This window comes from Stegostoma tigrinum, chromosome 3 (genome assembly GCF_030684315.1).
Source record: "Stegostoma tigrinum isolate sSteTig4 chromosome 3, sSteTig4.hap1, whole genome shotgun sequence".
NCBI classification, from domain to species: Eukaryota; Metazoa; Chordata; class Chondrichthyes; order Orectolobiformes; family Stegostomatidae; genus Stegostoma; species Stegostoma tigrinum.
Genome location: NC_081356.1, coordinates 66,527,289 through 66,545,476, shown reverse-complemented (window position 1 = coordinate 66,545,476; position 18,188 = coordinate 66,527,289). Strand labels below are relative to the sequence as shown.

The window sequence follows — 18,188 nt, the reverse complement described above, 5'->3', positions numbered from 1 at the left end:
TGCAATTGGAGAACACATTAAAAAAGGATGAATGAAATAGTGAGAAACTGAGTATGTGGACTGACCATTAATAAGGGTTGTGCTTGTTCCATCTTAAGGATCATTTCTACATGTAACAATGTTTACAATCTCACCTCAATTTTGAATCCAAACTGAAGTATGCAATGCCTGATGTCTTCGTAGCTCAGTTCTATTGACTTTTCATTTGCCATATTCTCAAAATGATACAGCAAAGGACCTAGGAGAAATTGGTCTAGGTTAGTTGGAACTGTCAAAACATTTACTTTATAAGTTTAAAAATAAATAAGACTACACAGAGAACCACGTACATGGAAAGGAATTGCGCATCAAGTGGTTAATAAAGAGGTCCCTACCCAAACTGGGCATTAGATCATATGGAATAATCATGATTTCTATTATGAACAGTGGAAAATATTTTTAAATTTGTCCCATTACTTTATTTATTGTATGTTGGGAATATCTGGAATGAATAGTAAGTTATTTCCTTAAAAAATACTGAATCATAATTGTTGCTCGAGTCCCCAGATTACATGCATTTATCCCAAAACAAATTAGTGTACTCCTTCCTGTTCATTGTTGCTATTATGATATATTCAGTTTAATCCAACTAAAATAGGCATATTGCAGTCATAAGACATTACACATTGCTAAACATCCAGTTTATGTTCTGAAGGTGCTTGATAAAATCATAAGTTCTTTCTCATAAGTGAAATGTATTTAGGAGTGCAAAACAATTTCATCATTTTGTTTGCTGTGTCTATAATGCACAAACATTGAAAAGAATGATCCAGAACTATTTTAGTTTTTGAATTTTAAACTGTGCTCAAAATTAAGCTTCAATATCTATGTCATTTTGTTTCCGTGATGCCACTGTATTTTGAGGGACAACTGGCATTTTTTGGCAACTGGCTGGAGTAATCAGTTGCAGGAGGAATGTCAAGAAAAAGCACATGTCGGACTCAGAGGGAACATCAGAAAACGAGGTTTCATTAATTATATATTTTTGATCCGAGTGATTTGAGAGCTTAGAAGACCTGAAAGATGTCTCAAAGGATTTAGAATGTGTGGTCAGTCATACACTTCTAATATCTGGAGCATATAAATAACATTTAAAGTAAAAATTGAACAATAGTGAAAAACACAGATGCTTAAAGATTTCTGCTAAAAACAGTTATTGCTAAACTGAGCTATGTGAAATACATGCCCATATTAGTGCTTTCTACATACTACTGTCTGTATGGTATGCAGCTTCACGACAGCAACTGCAAGCTGGTAAATTACTGTCCTTTTTCCAAATAAACTAAATTTATTTAAGGTGTTTTATTTCCCATAAAATTTAACAAACACCAGGACTGCACAGAATCCTTTTCTTACGAATAGATTCTGCTAGTAGCCCTAGATTTAACCATACATTTGCCTTAACTGTGTAACTTGCAAACAGCATTCAGCCCCTGAAGTTTAGGATTACAAGTGGGGAGGCAAGCTTTCCAAAAATTTTGACCTATTCAAATCACAAAGTTTCGGAATGAATATCTGACACAATGCTGACTCAGAATTCCATTCCTGAATTTAAAAATGCCCTGTATGTCTAAAAGCTGGAAAAATTTATTTTTAACACAGCAAGAGCTGAGGAATAATGTAAGACTCCAGAACTTGGTTGAATTATTCACACACTGAAATAGTACTTTTTGTTTGAATTGCGAACATTGGGAAATAGATTTAAATTTCTTTCACACGGCCCCACATGAATTCATGTCCTATGATTATAAATGCTATGAGATTCGTGACTGATCTGTGTATTTGTGGTGCTCAATTTAAATGCAGAATTATTAAAATACAAGGTTCCCTGCAAGATGTTGCTGTTTACTATTCTCAAGAATGGTCTGAATGTTGACGTTAGGACAATGATCTCTATGTCTGCAGATGTTACAAAGGTCTGTGTAAGTGATGAGAGAAAACTGCTTTAACTGGATCATAATGCAATTGGGAAAGTGTACATAATTGGTACAAATGGTAATTATCTTCAATAAATGCTCTACTCACATGCACAACTATACATATACCCTACAGGAAAGGTAAACAGTCTATTCAAAGAGAAGATGCTCAATTCTCTGAAAGGTTCCCAAAATTGTGAAGAAGTAATAGCCAAAGTAAATATAGCACTTCGTTTATTTCCAAAATAGAATGTTGTCATTGTATTACTTTGATTAGGCTTCATTTTGAATACAGCATCCTCTCGCATGGTAGGATTTCCAGACTTTGGAAATGGTCAAGAAGAGGTTTAATAGAATCATACTTAGCTTAAATCACCTTAATTAACCAACTATTATAATCAGCAGAATGCTAAGTAGTTCTCCTATTGCTTTCACTTGGGGAAGGAATCTTCTCTCAAAGAATACATTTTTTCCCATCTGCAGTATTCTCAATCCACTTAGACTCGTCCCAACAGCCTCTTATTCTCATTTGATTCTTCTATTGAGAGCTGGTAGCTTAACAACCACTATCTCAAATTTTTAAATCTGCCTTGCTCTGAATGTGCAATGCTCTGTTCTCTCAGAATTAACAGCAACATTGTCATTAAATGCACTGACAAGACTGGCACTGTTGTTCATGAGTGAACAAGTATCTATGTCATTCTTTTAACTGTTCTTTGTTCGGCCCAATAAAAAAAAGTGTGAATACAGTGCCACACCTGTGCTTTTAATGGAATATACAGTATTCTTTGTTCCAGTCCAACCTGGGTCCCCTTCCTCACTTCTATTCTCAGTACATTGACGACACTGTCAGTGCTCTTGCAACTCCTGATCTTGCCCAGATCCGGGGAAAAAATAATCACCAATTTTGATTCAAATTTTCACCCTTCCCTACCTAAAATAATTCAACTCCCATTTTCCAATGCCTCATCTCCACATTTTTATATCCATTTTAAGGATATGTTTGCATCCAATATCCAGTATAAGCCCACTGACTTCATAAACTACAATAAAAACAAAGTGCTGACAAAAACTCATCAGTCTAACTAATATAATAAAATGTGAGGCTGGATGAACACAGCAGGCCAAGCAGCATCTCAGGAGCACAAAAGCTGACGTTTCGGGCCTAGACCCTTCATCAGAGAGGGGGATGGGGGGAGGGAACTGGAATAAATAGGGAGAGAGGGGGAGGCGGACCGAAGATGGAGAGCAAAGAAGATAGGTGGAGAGGGTGTAGGTGGGGAGGTAGGGAGGGGATAGGTCAGTCCAGGGAAGACGGACAGGTCAAGGAGGTGGGATGAGGTTAGTAGGTAGCTGGGGGTGCGGCTGGGGGTGGGAGGAAGGGATGGGTGAGAGGAAGAACCGGTTAGGGAGGCAGAGACAGGTTGGACTGGTTTTGGGATGCAGTGGGTGGGGGGGAAGAGCTGGGCTGGTTGTGTGGTGCAGTGGGGGGAGGGGATGAACTGGGCTGGTTTAGGGATGCAGTGGGGGAAGGGGAGATTTTGAAACTGGTGAAGTCCACATTGATACCATATGGCTGCAGGGTTCCCAGGCGGAATATGAGTTGCTGTTCCTGCAACCTTCGGGTGGCATCATTGTGGCAGTGCAGGAGGCCCATGATGGACATGTCATCAAGAGAATGGGAGGGGGAGTGGAAATGGTTTGCGACTGGGAGGTGCAGTTGTTTGTTGCGAACTGAGCGGAGGTGTTCTGCAAAGCGGTCCCCAAGCCTCCGCTTGGTTTCCCCAATGTAGAGAAAGCCGCACCGGGTGCAGTGGATGCAGTATACCACATTGGCAGATGTGCAGGTGAACCTCTGCTTAATGTGGAATGTCATCTTGGGGCCTGGGATGGGGGTGAGGGAGGAGGTGTGGGGACAAGTGTAGCATTTCCTGCGGTTGCAGGGGAAGGTGCCGGGTGTGGTGGGGTTGGAGGGCAGTGTGGAGCGAACAAGGGAGTCACGGAGAGAGTGGTCTCTCCGGAAAGCAGACAGGGGTGGGGATGGAAAAATGTCTTGGGTGGTGGGGTCGGATTGTAAATGGCGGAAGTGTCGGAGGATAATGCGTTGTATCCGGAGGTTGGTAGGGTGGTGTGTGAGAACGAGGGGGATCCTCTTGGGGCGGTTGTGGCGGGGGCGGGGTGTGAGGGATGTGTCGCGGGAAATGCGGGAGACGCGGTCAAGGGCGTTCTCAATCACCGTGGGGGGGAAGTTGCGGTCCTTAAAGAACTTGGACATCTGGGATGTGCGGGAGTGGAATGTCTTATCGTGGGAGCAGATGCGGCGGAGGCGGAGGAATTGGGAATAGGGGATGGAGTTTTTGCAGGAGGGTGGGTGGGAGGAGGTGTATTCTAGGTAGCTGTGGGAGTCGGTGGGCTTGAAATGGACATCAGTTACAAGCTGGTTGCCTGAGATGGAGACTGAGAGGTCCAGGAAGGTGAGGGATGTGCTGGAGATGGCCCAGGTGAACTGAAGGTTGGGGTGGAAGGTGTTGGTGAAGTGGATGAACTGTTCGAGCTCCTCTGGGGAGCAAGAGGCGGCGCCGATACAGTCATCAATGTACCGGAGGAAGAGGTGGGGTTTGGGGCCTGTGTAGGTGCGGAAGATGGACTGTTCCACGTAACCTACAAAGAGGCAGGCATAGCTGGGGCCCATGCGGGTGCCCATGGCCACCCCCTTAGTCTGTAGGAAGTGGGAGGAGTCAAAAGAGAAGTTGTTGAGTGTGAGGACGAGTTCCGCTAGGCGGATGAGAGTGTCGGTGGAGGGGGCCTGGTCGGGCCTGCGGGACAGGAAGAAGCGGAGGGCCTTGAGGCCATCTCCATGCGGAATGCAGGTGTACAGGGACTGGACGTCCATGGTGAATATGAGGTGTTGGGGGCCAGGGAATTGGAAGTCCTGGAGGAGGTGGAGGGCGTGGGTGGTGTCACGGACATAGGTGGGGAGTTCCTGGACCAAAGGGGAGAAAATGGAGTCCAGATAGGTGGAGATGAGTTCGGTGGGGCAGGAGCAGGCTGAGACGATGGGTCGACCAGGGCAGGCAGGTTTGTGGATTTTGGGAAGGAGATAGAAACGGGCTGTGCGGGGTTGGGGAACAATGAGGTTGGAGGCTGTGGGTGGGAGGTCCCCTGAGGTGATGAGGTCATGAATGGTGTTGGAGATGATGGTTTGGTGCTCGGGTGTGGGGTCATGATCGAGGAGGCGGTAGGAGGTGGTGTCGGAGAGTTGGCGTCTGGCCTCGGCGATGTAGAGGTCAGTACGCCATACTACCACTGCGCCACCCTTGTCTGCGGGTTTGATGGTGAGGTTGGGGTTGGAGCGGAGGGAGCGGAGGGCTGCCCGTTCTGCGGGGGAGAGGTTGGAGTGGGTGAGAGGGGTGGAGAGGTTGAGGCGGTTAATGTCTCGACGGCAGTTGGAGATGAAGAGGTCGAGGGAGGGTAGGAGGCCTGGGGGTGGTGTCCAGGAGGAGGACTTGTGTTGGAAGCGGGTGAAGGGGTCACTTCCACTGACCCCTTCACCCGCTTCCAACACAAGTCCTCCTCCTGGACACCACCCCCAGGCCTCCTACCCTCCCTCGACCTCTTCATCTCCAACTGCCGTCGAGACATTAACCGCCTCAACCTCTCCACCCCTCTCACCCACTCCAACCTCTCCCCCGCAGAACGGGCAGCCCTCCGCTCCAACCCCAACCTCACCATCAAACCCGCAGACAAGGGTGGCGCAGTGGTAGTATGGCGTACTGACCTCTACATCGCCGAGGCCAGACGCCAACTCTCCGACACCACCTCCTACCGCCTCCTCGATCATGACCCCACACCCGAGCACCAAACCATCATCTCCAACACCATTCATGACCTCATCACCTCAGGGGACCTCCCACCCACAGCCTCCAACCTCATTGTTCCCCAACCCCGCACAGCCCGTTTCTATCTCCTTCCCAAAATCCACAAACCTGCCTGCCCTGGTCGACCCATCGTCTCAGCCTGCTCCTGCCCCACCGAACTCATCTCCACCTATCTGGACTCCATTTTCTCCCCTTTGGTCCAGGAACTCCCCACCTATGTCCGTGACACCACCCACGCCCTCCACCTCCTCCAGGACTTCCAATTCCCTGGCCCCCAACACCTCATATTCACCATGGACGTCCAGTCCCTGTACACCTGCATTCCGCATGGAGATGGCCTCAAGGCCCTCCGCTTCTTCCTGTCCCGCAGGCCCGACCAGGCCCCCTCCACCGACACTCTCATCCGCCTAGCGGAACTCGTCCTCACACTCAACAACTTCTCTTTTGACTCCTCCCACTTCCTACAGACTAAGGGGGTGGCCATGGGCACCCGCATGGGCCCCAGCTATGCCTGCCTCTTTGTAGGTTACGTGGAACAGTCCATCTTCCGCACCTACACAGGCCCCAAACCCCACCTCTTCCTCCGGTACATTGATGACTGTATCGGCGCCGCCTCTTGCTCCCCAGAGGAGCTCGAACAGTTCATCCACTTCACCAACACCTTCCACCCCAACCTTCAGTTCACCTGGGCCATCTCCAGCACATCCCTCACCTTCCTGGACCTCTCAGTCTCCATCTCAGGCAACCAGCTTGTAACTGATGTCCATTTCAAGCCCACCGACTCCCACAGCTACCTAGAATACACCTCCTCCCACCCACCCTCCTGCAAAAACTCCATCCCCTATTCCCAATTCCTCCGCCTCCGCCGCATCTGCTCCCACGATAAGACATTCCACTCCCGCACATCCCAGATGTCCAAGTTCTTTAAGGACCGCAACTTCCCCCCCACGGTGATTGAGAACGCCCTTGACCGCGTCTCCCGCATTTCCCGCGACACATCCCTCACACCCCGCCCCCGCCACAACCGCCCCAAGAGGATCCCCCTCGTTCTCACACACCACCCTACCAACCTCCGGATACAACGCATTATCCTCCGACACTTCCGCCATTTACAATCCGACCCCACCACCCAAGACATTTTTCCATCCCCACCCCTGTCTGCTTTCCGGAGAGACCACTCTCTCCGTGACTCCCTTGTTCGCTCCACACTGCCCTCCAACCCCACCACACCCGGCACCTTCCCCTGCAACCGCAGGAAATGCTACACTTGTCCCCACACCTCCTCCCTCACCCCCATCCCAGGCCCCAAGATGACATTCCACATTAAGCAGAGGTTCACCTGCACATCTGCCAATGTGGTATACTGCATCCACTGCACCCGGTGCGGCTTTCTCTACATTGGGGAAACCAAGCGGAGGCTTGGGGACCGCTTTGCAGAACACCTCCGCTCAGTTCGCAACAAACAACTGCACCTCCCAGTCGCGAACCATTTCCACTCCCCCTCCCATTCTCTTGATGACATGTCCATCATGGGCCTCCTGCACTGCCACAATGATGCCACCCGAAGGTTGCAGGAACAGCAACTCATATTCCGCCTGGGAACCCTGCAGCCATATGGTATCAATGTGGACTTCACCAGTTTCAAAATCTCCCCTTCCCCCACTGCATCCCTAAACCAGCCCAGTTCATCCCCTCCCCCCACTGCACCACACAACCAGCCCAGCTCTTCCCCCCCACCCACTGCATCCCAAAACCAGTCCAACCTGTCTCTGCCTCCCTAACCGGTTCTTCCTCTCACCCATCCCTTCCTCCCACCCCCAGCCGCACCCCCAGCTACCTACTAACCTCATCCCACCTCCTTGACCTGTCCGTCTTCCCTGGACTGACCTATCCCCTCCCTACCTCCCCACCTACACCCTCTCCACCTATCTTCTTTGCTCTCCATCTTCGGTCCGCCTCCCCCTCTCTCCCTATTTATTCCAGTTCCCTCCCCCCATCCCCCTCTCTGATGAAGGGTCTAGGCCCGAAACGTCAGCTTTTGTGCTCCTGAGATGCTGCTTGGCCTGCTGTGTTCATCCAGCCTCACATTTTATTATCTTGGAATCTCCAGCATCTGCAGTTCCCATTATCTCTGAGTCTAACTAATATTTCCAGTTTAAAGAGTTATTTTGGACTCAAAATTAATTTAATTGTACATCCCTTAACATATACTGCCTGACCTGCTCAGTGTTTTTCAGTATGTTCTGTTGTCATTTCAGATTTTCAGCATCAACAATACTTTGATTTGTGATTGACATAAATACCTTTATTCGATTTCCTCTCAATCTACCTAGAAAGAGTTTTCCATTTTTCAACTTAATCCTTCTGCATTAATTTTTCAGGCAATGCCAACTTCCACATTGGTGGTTCACATGTGTATTCCTTTACCTTCAACTGAGGATGCCTCTCTACCACAGTTGTTAGAAATCTTGACATCGTGCATCCAATTTCTTGCTGTCAAATTTATTCAATTACAAACAATAACCCTTTGCATCAAATTGATAAGGAATCCTCTGTCCTAGTCTTCAAGCCCATAGCTTTCAGTCAATGGATCACCCTCCATTTTTAAAAGCTGCAGCATAATGCCATTATCCAATTCATCACCTTAACCCTTTTCAGCACTCATAAAGGACCATCTCCTGTTCCATTCTGATTCAGTTCCCATCACCCTCACAAGCATGACCCCAAAATCCTGTCCCTAATTATATTTCCCATCCTACTCCCACTCTGACCATGGCAGACAATACCATTTCAGTGCTACTTGAAGCAAATGTGAGGAATGTTCCTCATCATATCAGGAAGACATTATAATGCACATTACAACACTGAATTTGAAACTGAATCAACAATTTTCAACAATTCCCTAACCATACTTGAAAAACAGTTCTTAATGATACTGCTCTGCCATTTAAGGATCTCTACAGCCATCTTTTATTTCTTCACTGTTCCATTACTATTCACTTTTGCCTTGTACTATCATTGCTTTTATGATTTAAATTACACCTGTGCATCATCTGACTGGAGAGATTCCCATTCATTCCCACTGCCCCTCTTCATGTTACAGAAGTTCATAGAATCCCTACAGTGTGGAAACAGGCCCTTCAGCCCAACAAGGTCACACCGACCCTCACAGCATCTCACCCAGAGCCATTCCCCTCATCTACACATCCCTGAACACTACAGGCAAGTTAGCATGACCAATCCACCTAGCGTGCACATCTTTGGACTGTAGGAAGAAACCGGAGCACCCGGAGGAAGCCTACACAGACACAGGGAAACGTCACTGTTGCTCTCTTCACAACATAATTAAAGCATTTCCTGCTTACCTCTAAAAACTGGGATTATTTTAGAAATTATTTTAGGAGATTGTGGGGTGATTTGATAGGGATGTTAAAATTAACAAAAGGAATAGACTGTATGCACAATGGATTATTTCAATTAGATACTTCTGGGTAAACTACAGGTCATATGCATAAATTGTACAAGGGTGGAAACAGGTTACAGAATTGTCCTTTTCCAGGACTGTAGATCTCTTTCTTTATCATATTCAGAGGATACGAACTTTTTTTTGGCTGGGTAACTATTTATTGCCCAGCCCTAGTTTTTTTTTCTTCATTTATTCAAGGGATGAGGGCATTGCTAGCTAGACAGCATTTATTGCCCATCCCTAATTGTCCAGAGAGCAGTTAAGGGTCAACCACATTGCTGTGGGTCTGGAGTCACATGTAGGCCAGGCTAGGCAAGAACGCAGTTTCCTTTCCTAAAAGACATTAGTGAACCACATGGGTTTTTTCAACAATCGACAATGGATTCACAGTTATTATTAGATTCTTAATTCAAGATATTTACCGAGTTCACCACCACCTGCTTCAAACTAGGGTCCCCAGAATGTTATCTGGGTCTTTGGATGAACAGTTCAGCAATAATACCACGAGGCCATCATCTCCCCATTCTAGTGGTGTCAAGAAAGTCGTAAGAAGCTGCCCTCTTGAATTGCTGCAGTCCATTTGCTGTATTATGCACACAGAACTCACAGGATTTTGACTCAGTGGCACTGAAGAAATGGCAATATATTTCAAGTCAGGATGGTGAGTGGCTTGGATGGGATCTAGCAGAATGTGGTGCACCACGTACCTGCTGCCCTTGTCTTTCTAGATCACAGTGGTTGTGGGTTTGGAAACTGCTGCCTAACAAACTTTGTAAAGTTCTTGTAGATGGTACACACCACTGCCACTGTGTATCAGTGGTAGATGAAGCAAATATCTGTAAATGTGGTGCCAAGCAGGTAGGTTGCTTTGTCTTGGATGGTGTCAAGCTTCTGCAGTGTTGTTGAAGCCGAACATGTCTGGACAAATGGAGAATATTCCATCACTCCTGATTTTAGGTTTATAATGGTGGACAGGCTTTGGGGAGTTTTTTGTTCATTCATAGGATTTGGGCATCATATTGCCCATCCCAAGGGCAATTAAGAGTCAACCACATTGTTGTGGGTGTGGAATCACTTGCAGGCCAGAACAGAACCGGATGGCAGTTTCCTTCCCTAAAGGAGACATGTCAGGAAGTGAGTTATTCACTGCAGTATTCCTGGCCTTTTACCTGTTCTCATTGCCATGGTACCTTTATGGCCAGTCCAGTTTAACTTCTGAGGGGTTTACCATTGACCCGATGTTGGCAGTGTGGTATTGTGAACCATTATATTAGAAGCAATCACAACCACTTGCAGCATATTCAATGGACAACTGGTGTTTTCCTGTCAACCATCTTCCTACATACATAAAATTGAATATATTTGGCTGTTTGGATTCTTGTTGGATTATTCCAACTAAAGTAAAGTGTCTCATCTAGAAATAATTTTAGTATTGCCTTCTCTTCTTGTTCTAACTATTATCTGCACTGGTAACACAGTTTTAAAACTTGTTGGAGCTGGCAAGTGACAGTTTTCTTCAAGGATTAAGTCACGTTTGAGAAAAACAAAACAATGATACATACAACCTTACAATATAAGGTTGTTACAAAACTCTATAGTTTGGGAACTATACAGCTTGGAAACATAAAATTAATACAATTTGGCTTGAAATATAGTTTTTAATAATCCGGCAAATATATGATGACTAAACATTACTGACAAATTATTTCCGAGGCAAATCCATTTGTTCTTTGAGATGGGATTGGATGCCGCCGGCAAAACTAGCATCTGTTGTCCATCAGTAACTGCCCTTGAACAAAACGATGTTCACAATGCAGTTAAAAATGAATCATATTGATGTGGAGTCACATGCAGACCAGACTAAGTAAGGATTTCAGATTTTTCCCTCAAAGACCTTAGTAAACCAGATAGATTTTACGACCTAGCGACCATCTTCACACATATATAACATTGAATATATTAGTCTGTTTGGAGTCTCATTGGATTATTCCAACTGTCTCGTCTAGAAATAATTTTAGCATTGCCTTTTCTTCTTGTTCTAGTTATTTAATGTGCACTGGTAATACACTGTTTTCTATAAGGATTAACTCATATTTGAGAAAAACAAAACAATGATAGCCTTACAATATAAGATTGACCTACCCAAAATCCACAAACCCGACAGCTCCAGTCGACCCACTGTCTCTGCCTGCTCCTGCCCCACTGAATTCATCTCCATCTAGCTCGACTCCATTTTCTCTCCCCATCCAGGAACTCCCCACCTACGTTTGGGACACCACCCACACCTTCCATCTTCTCCAAGACCTTCAATTCTCCGGACCCTAACGCGTCATCTTCACCATGAATATACAGTCTCTCTACGCTTATATGCCCCATGAGGAGGACCTAAAAGCCCTTCATTTCTTCCCTCCCACAGGCCCAACCCTTCATTCTCCACTGACACTCTCATCTATTTGATGGAATTTGTCCTCCCCCTCAACAACTTTTCCTCTAACTCCTCCCACTTTCTACAAAGGGATGGCAATTGGCACCTGCATGGATGTGAGGTATGCCTGCCTTTTTGTAGGATACACAGAACAGTCCTTCCTCCACAGTTACACTGGCACCATCCTTCACCTCTTCCTCCACTATATTGATGACTGCATCAGTGCTGTCCTCGTACTCCCACGAGTAACTCAAACAGTTCATCCACTTCACCAACATCTTTCACTCCGACCTCAAATTCACCTGGGCCATCTCTGGCAACCGACTCAGCATCAACATTTACTTCAAACCCACCAACTCCCAAAGATATAATAGGAACTACAGATGCTGGAGAATCTGAGATAACAAGCTGTAGAGCTGGATGAATACAGCAGGTCAAGTAGTATCTTAGGAGCTGGAAAGCTGACGTTTCGGGCCTAGACTGTTCAAACTCCCATAGATACCTTGACCACACTTCCTCTCACCCACGCTCTTGCAAAAATGTGATCCCATACTCTGAATTCCTCCACCTTGTCTGCTGCTGGGATGAAGCGTCCCACTCTCCGACATCCCAGATGCCCTCCTACTTCAAGGACCATAACCTCTCCTCTCCTGTGATTCAAAGTGCATCTCCTGCATTTCCCGCACGTCTGCCCTCAAAATCCCTCTACCTAACAACAATAAGAATAGTGCCTCTGTGGTCCACAGATACCAACCCACCAACGTCCAAATCCAAAGCATCATTCTCCACCACTTTTGTTACCTTCAATCAGGCCCCACCACAAAAGAGATGGTCCCCTGCCCACCCCTATCTACTTTCCACAGGGTCCGCTTACTCTGCGATACCCTCCTCTACTCTACACTCTCCACCAAACTCACCACACCCAGAACCTTTCCCTGCATCCACAGGAAGTGCTATACCCTGCCCCTACACCTCCACTCTCACGTCCATCCAAGACCCCAAATCAGACAGGGAGTCACCTGAATGTCTTCTAACCAGATCCATTGCAACCGTTGTTCCTGATATGGTCTCCTCTACCTCACAGAGGCCAAACACAGACTCACGGAGCATCTGCGCTCTGTACACCGCGATCAACATCACCTTCTGGTTGCCAGACATTTCAACTATCCCTCCCAAGCCCTTGGCAACATGCCTATCCTGAGCCTCCTGCAATGTCATAATGAGACCACATGTAAACAGGAGGAAGAACACCTTATATTCTGCCTCGGGAGCTGACAGCCCATTGGCCTCAACATGGAATTCACCAGCTTCAAAATCTCCCCACCCCCGGCCTCATCCCATGTCCAGCCCTCCCTCTCATTCCTGCCTCCTTGACCTGATATAGCCTGTCTATCTTCCTTCTCACCTATTTACCCCATCCTTCCCATTGACCAATCTCCACACCCCTAACCTGCATCACAACCCTATATACTAAATCCCATCCCCCTCCATCTATTTAATTCTGAGCTCCCATCTCCCTTCCTAGTTCTGATCTGAAACATTAACATTCTTGCTCCTATGATGCTGCCTGACCTGTTGTGTTCTTCCAGCTCCATACGGTATCGACAGCTTTTACAACTGTTAAAGATTTGGCACCATTGGTGAGATTCTCTTTTTGATTTCCAGGTTTAATTAAATTCAAATTCCAACAATAATCACAATAGGATTTGAACCCAAGTCTTCATGGCAATAGCCTATGTTAGGTGTAAACAGGCATATCTTGAGCAATGCAGCATACATTATAGTAATCACGTGACATACCTAAAACATGATAACCAGGTTTACAGAGTTTAATTTAACTCAAAAAGTGCTAGACCAATTAAGAACAGAAGTTAGCAAATGGCAAACCGGTTTAGTGGCAAACATATTGGTATAATCCAAGTAAAAAAGTTAAATTGATTGACTAAGTTTACTAATGTAATTCTGATAACAATTTAGCTTTTACCCTTAAAAATAGGACTATGAGTCTATATTTTAGTAACTTTAAAAAAGGTATAAAGCAACTCTAAGACTAAGTTAATAAGAAGACATAAATAAAGAGATCATAGACATGTGCCAGGAAGAAAAGCTCCCTTTGTTCATTTATTAAAAAAAAAATTTTGCGGCCTTACTTAAGCACTTGTTTGAGAAAAACTACAGCCTCTAGAGTGGAAAGTTAGGGAATGAGAATCAAGCAAGGGGAGAAAAACAGACAGTTTTCCACCTCAAGGCAATCACTAAAATAGATCTCTATCTATAAGAAGCAAGCATAAACAATTCATTTGTCACATGAAAACTATGCAATATAATTAATACGGTTGTGAAATTAATGAAGGGATCGAAAAAGGTATAAAAGTTGGGTGTAAAAACTGATATTTCAGTGCTTGAATAGAAGTCTGATCAACTTGTATAGAAATTTTTGCATCAACCTGTTCAGAGATGTCATTATAGCAGCAGGTGTGACTTGAACCAGAAGCTGCTGACTTAAATATAGGACCAATGCACCACAAAGGCCCCCTAAGCTACTACACCTGGCATTGCCAGGCAGTCTCCCATCCAAGTACTAACCAAGACTGAATCAGCTTAGCTTCTAGATTTGAGATCGAACGTTTTACAACTAGCATAGCCATAGGCACAGATCAATTTGTGTATCACGTTTAAAATAATAACATCCTTCAATTCCCTAGCCAAAACTCAGAAGATCTTTTCCATAATATTGGCATTGAGCATGAATTATTATTTAATATTAAATTAACACAATCAATTCAGAGATAAAGGAAAAACTCTCACTTTGTAAGGATCTTTTCATTCAAGGATAGTCAGCATGGATTCAAGGAAAGGTTGCGCCTTACGACCTTTATTTTGTTTTAAAATAATGATGAGGAAGTGGGTATTATTTGTATGTAGTAATTTTTTTTGAGAGGCATTTTACAAGCCACACGGTAGACTGGTCAGAAAAGTTAAAGCTATGGGATTCAGGGGACTGTGAGGAGTTGGATCCAACATTAGCTCAGCAACAAGAAACAAATGGTAATGGTCAATAGAGCAATAGAGGTAGCAAGAACTACAGATGGTGGAGTCAGAGATAATACAGTGTGGAGCTGGATGAATACAGCAGGCCGGGCAGCAGCAGAAGAGCAGGAAAGTTGACGTTTCAGATCCGGACCCCTCTTCAGAAATGGGGAAGGGGAAGGGAGCTCAAAAATAAATAGAGAGGAGAGGGCGGGATGGGTAGGGCTGGGGAAGGTAGGTGGGAAGGTGATAGGAAAGTGTAAGTGGGGAGTAGTGGGGATTGGTCAGTGGGGTGGGATGGGTGCGGCGGATAGGTAGGAGAGATGATGGACAGGTTGTGTCAGGTCAAGGAGGCAGAGATAAGAGGAAGGGTCAGACAGGGATGAGGCCGGGGGTTGGGAGATTTTAAAACTGGTGAATTCTACGTTTAGACCATCAGGCTGTAGGCTCCTAAGGCGGAATATGAGGTGCTGCTCCTCCAGCTTGCAGGTGGCGTCATTGTGACACTGGAGGCGGCCCAGGATGGACATGGTCAATAGATGTCTTTGCAAATGGAAAGCAATTTCCAATGGAATCCCAAAGGGTTCAGTGAGCCTTTGCTGTTTGGTGTACATATTAATGATTTGGACTTAAATGTGAAAGGCAATGATTAGGAAATATGAAGATGAGACAAATATTGACTGCGAAATCGCACCAAATTCATGGGTGTGGAGACTCCAGAAAGACATTAATGATTTCAATGTGTGGAAAAGTGACAAATGGAATTCTGATTGGGCTGGGGGGGGGGGGGGGGGCACGGCGGGTAAAGAGTAAACGATTAGGTTGGGAGAGAGCCCACACAGAAAGGAGAACAGTTAGACAGACAAAGGAGTGGATAATAATCTGGCTAGGAGGGTGAATAGCTGTTAATGGGGACTGTTTGTGACTAACAACAGGGAGTGTGTAATGGCAGCCTGTGTGATAACAAGGTTGTTGTGTGGGGTAAGGGGCTAGTACATGGGAGAGTTCAGACCCTAAAATTATTGAATCTGGAGGGCAGCAGGGTCCCCAAGCAGAAAAGTGATGTTGTTTTTCAGCGTAAGCTGGAAGAACAACACCTAATTTTCCGCTCGGGGACCCTGCAGCCTTCTAACACAATATCGTTCAATTTTAGAGGCCAAATGTTATACATAACCTAACAAGTTTTGATTGAACAGTTAGAACAGTGTTCAGTACTGTGTAGTAAATTTGGTGAACAGCAAGAAAAACTACACAAGGAATATTGTATGAATGACTGCGAAATAATGGCTTTGGATTGAGATTAGCCATGGGTGACACTTGTAAACTAAGAGCAAGTGGAACTCCCAATGAGTTCCTTGACGTCTCCATACCTATGAATTTGATGCAATTATGTCCCTTCCTTTGGAAAAACTTAAGAAAATGGAAATTCATAAGAATAAGAGGAAGTTTTTTTTAAAAATCGTGTCTTACTTTGAGATTTCCCAGCAGGGAATGCAATCGATACCTTCCCTAAATATCTGCCCTGTCAAGCTCTTCAGACAATTCCTTTATCCCGAGAACAAGCTCAATGAACCTTTTCTAACCTGCTTTCAAAACAAGTATATTGTTCCTGAGGGAAGGAGACCAAATCATCTGTCTGCAGTAGTTGGAGCAGCATGCCAGCTCAATGATTAGCACTGCTCTCTTACGGTGCCAGGTTCAATTCTAGCCTTCAGCAACTTTGTGTGTGGAACTTGCACCATTCTCCCCATGTCCGCAAGGGTTTCCTCCCATTGTCCAAAGGTGTGCTGGTTAGGCCATGTTAAATTACCTTCATGTGCAGACTTGGTCAATTAGCCATGGGATGGAATGCTCTTCAGGGAATCAGTGTGGGGTCAATGGGTTGAACAGCCTGCTTCCACACTGTAAGATCCTATGGTCTATGATCTGAACTAACCAACGTCCTAGCAAGCCTTCCCTATTTTCATCTCCAGCCCTTGCAATGTCCACATTCTATTTGCCTTCTTAACTACTTTGCCTGGTTCCTAACTTTGAGAGATCGCACATGAAACACTCACAGTTCCTCTGTACTGCAGCACTCCTCTGAAGCAATCCGTAAAAGAAATTTTCTGCTTTCCAAGTCTTCCCGCCAAAATGGACAGCCTCACATTTTGGAATACTGTACACCATCTGGGGTACATAATGGCCTGGTATGGCAACTGCCAGGACCATAAGAAACTACTGAAGATGGTGTGTACAGCTCAGATCATCGTGGAAACCAACCTTCAATCCATGGATTCCATTTACATGGCTTGCTGCCATGGAAAGGAAGTCAACAAAGGCCCATCGCACCCTGGTAATCATCTCCTATAACTTCTTCCATCAGGGAGAAGATACAGATGCCTGAACATGCACATGAGCAGGTTCAGTGACCCCCAGTCTTCATTTCCTTAATTACGACAGATAATAATCCTCTGCATACAGGCTTTCATTCCCAGTAGAAAATGTGTTAAAATCTTGTAATTGTGATGAGAAAAACACAAATGCAGAAAGCAGTTTTTGATTCTTGTTTTTTGCTACTGTTTCTTTTGTACTATTTTAAAATTTGTTGCTTTTCAGAGCTGCAGACAATAACGGTTCTATCCCCTTAAATTCTGCAACATTCCTTATTTTATGTAATGCTAAATTTAGTTATTATGAATGTAAGAATTTAGTGTCTACTTGCAAAAGCTAACATTGCCACAAGAGGAATTATAAGTAGCATTACAGTAGTACACTTCAAGTCAACCTAATCGATTTCTCCTCACAGAAGGAAACATTAGGCATGTTTGCTCATTTGCAAAGTGTATAACCTACTACACAGTCATAAACAATCAGACAACATTCTTGTAACAAACCTATGAAGTACAACGTATCAAAATTATATGAATACAAGTTAAAATTGACTTAATCTCATCTGAAAATCCTGTATGCTCAATGTCCAAAAGATTGGTGCAATGAGAGAATGAACAGAGAATTAAAGTATTCAAGCCTCCATGTTATCAACAGAATCACAGAATGCATGTGGATTCACTGGAGGAAAGATGATGAAAAGGAGACATTTTCCAGGTCTTTGAAATGCTCAAATACAAAGATAATTCAAATATTTATAGGTCATTTACCTTGAAATCAGATACCGAACCGAACAGCAAAATTAACAAGAGAATTGGAAGGAAATTTCTCCCTTGCATAGGGAAAATGTGGAACACACTCAGACTCACAGCAACAGTTGCATTCATGAATAGATTAAAAAAAACTGGTGAAGAAAGTGTAATGTAAGAATAAGTAGGGATAGAGGTATTCAAATATTCCATGGAACAAAGTGATCTCTGTGACACAGAGGCTGTGGCAACCAATTTGTAATAGTGTAGCATCTCTGAAGGAGTAGGCAGTGTAAAAGGAAAAACACATGAAAC

The 18,188-nt window shown here is 44.8% G+C and overlaps 1 protein-coding gene across 3 annotated transcripts in view; it reads right to left on the bottom strand.

The window, feature by feature from the left end:
- carnmt1 (carnosine N-methyltransferase 1) overlaps positions 1-18,188 on the bottom strand; it is a 46,714-nt gene that overhangs the window by 6,979 nt on the left and 21,547 nt on the right. For all 3 annotated transcript variants that reach the window (XR_007247270.2, XR_009445572.1, XM_048528295.2), the window contains one exon: positions 135-238. Coding sequence is in view for 1 of the 3 variants with exons in the window: in XM_048528295.2 (XP_048384252.1) it covers positions 135-238 (104 nt within the window). In the remaining 2 variants the exon portion in view is untranslated. The remainder of the gene's footprint in view (positions 1-134; positions 239-18,188) is intronic.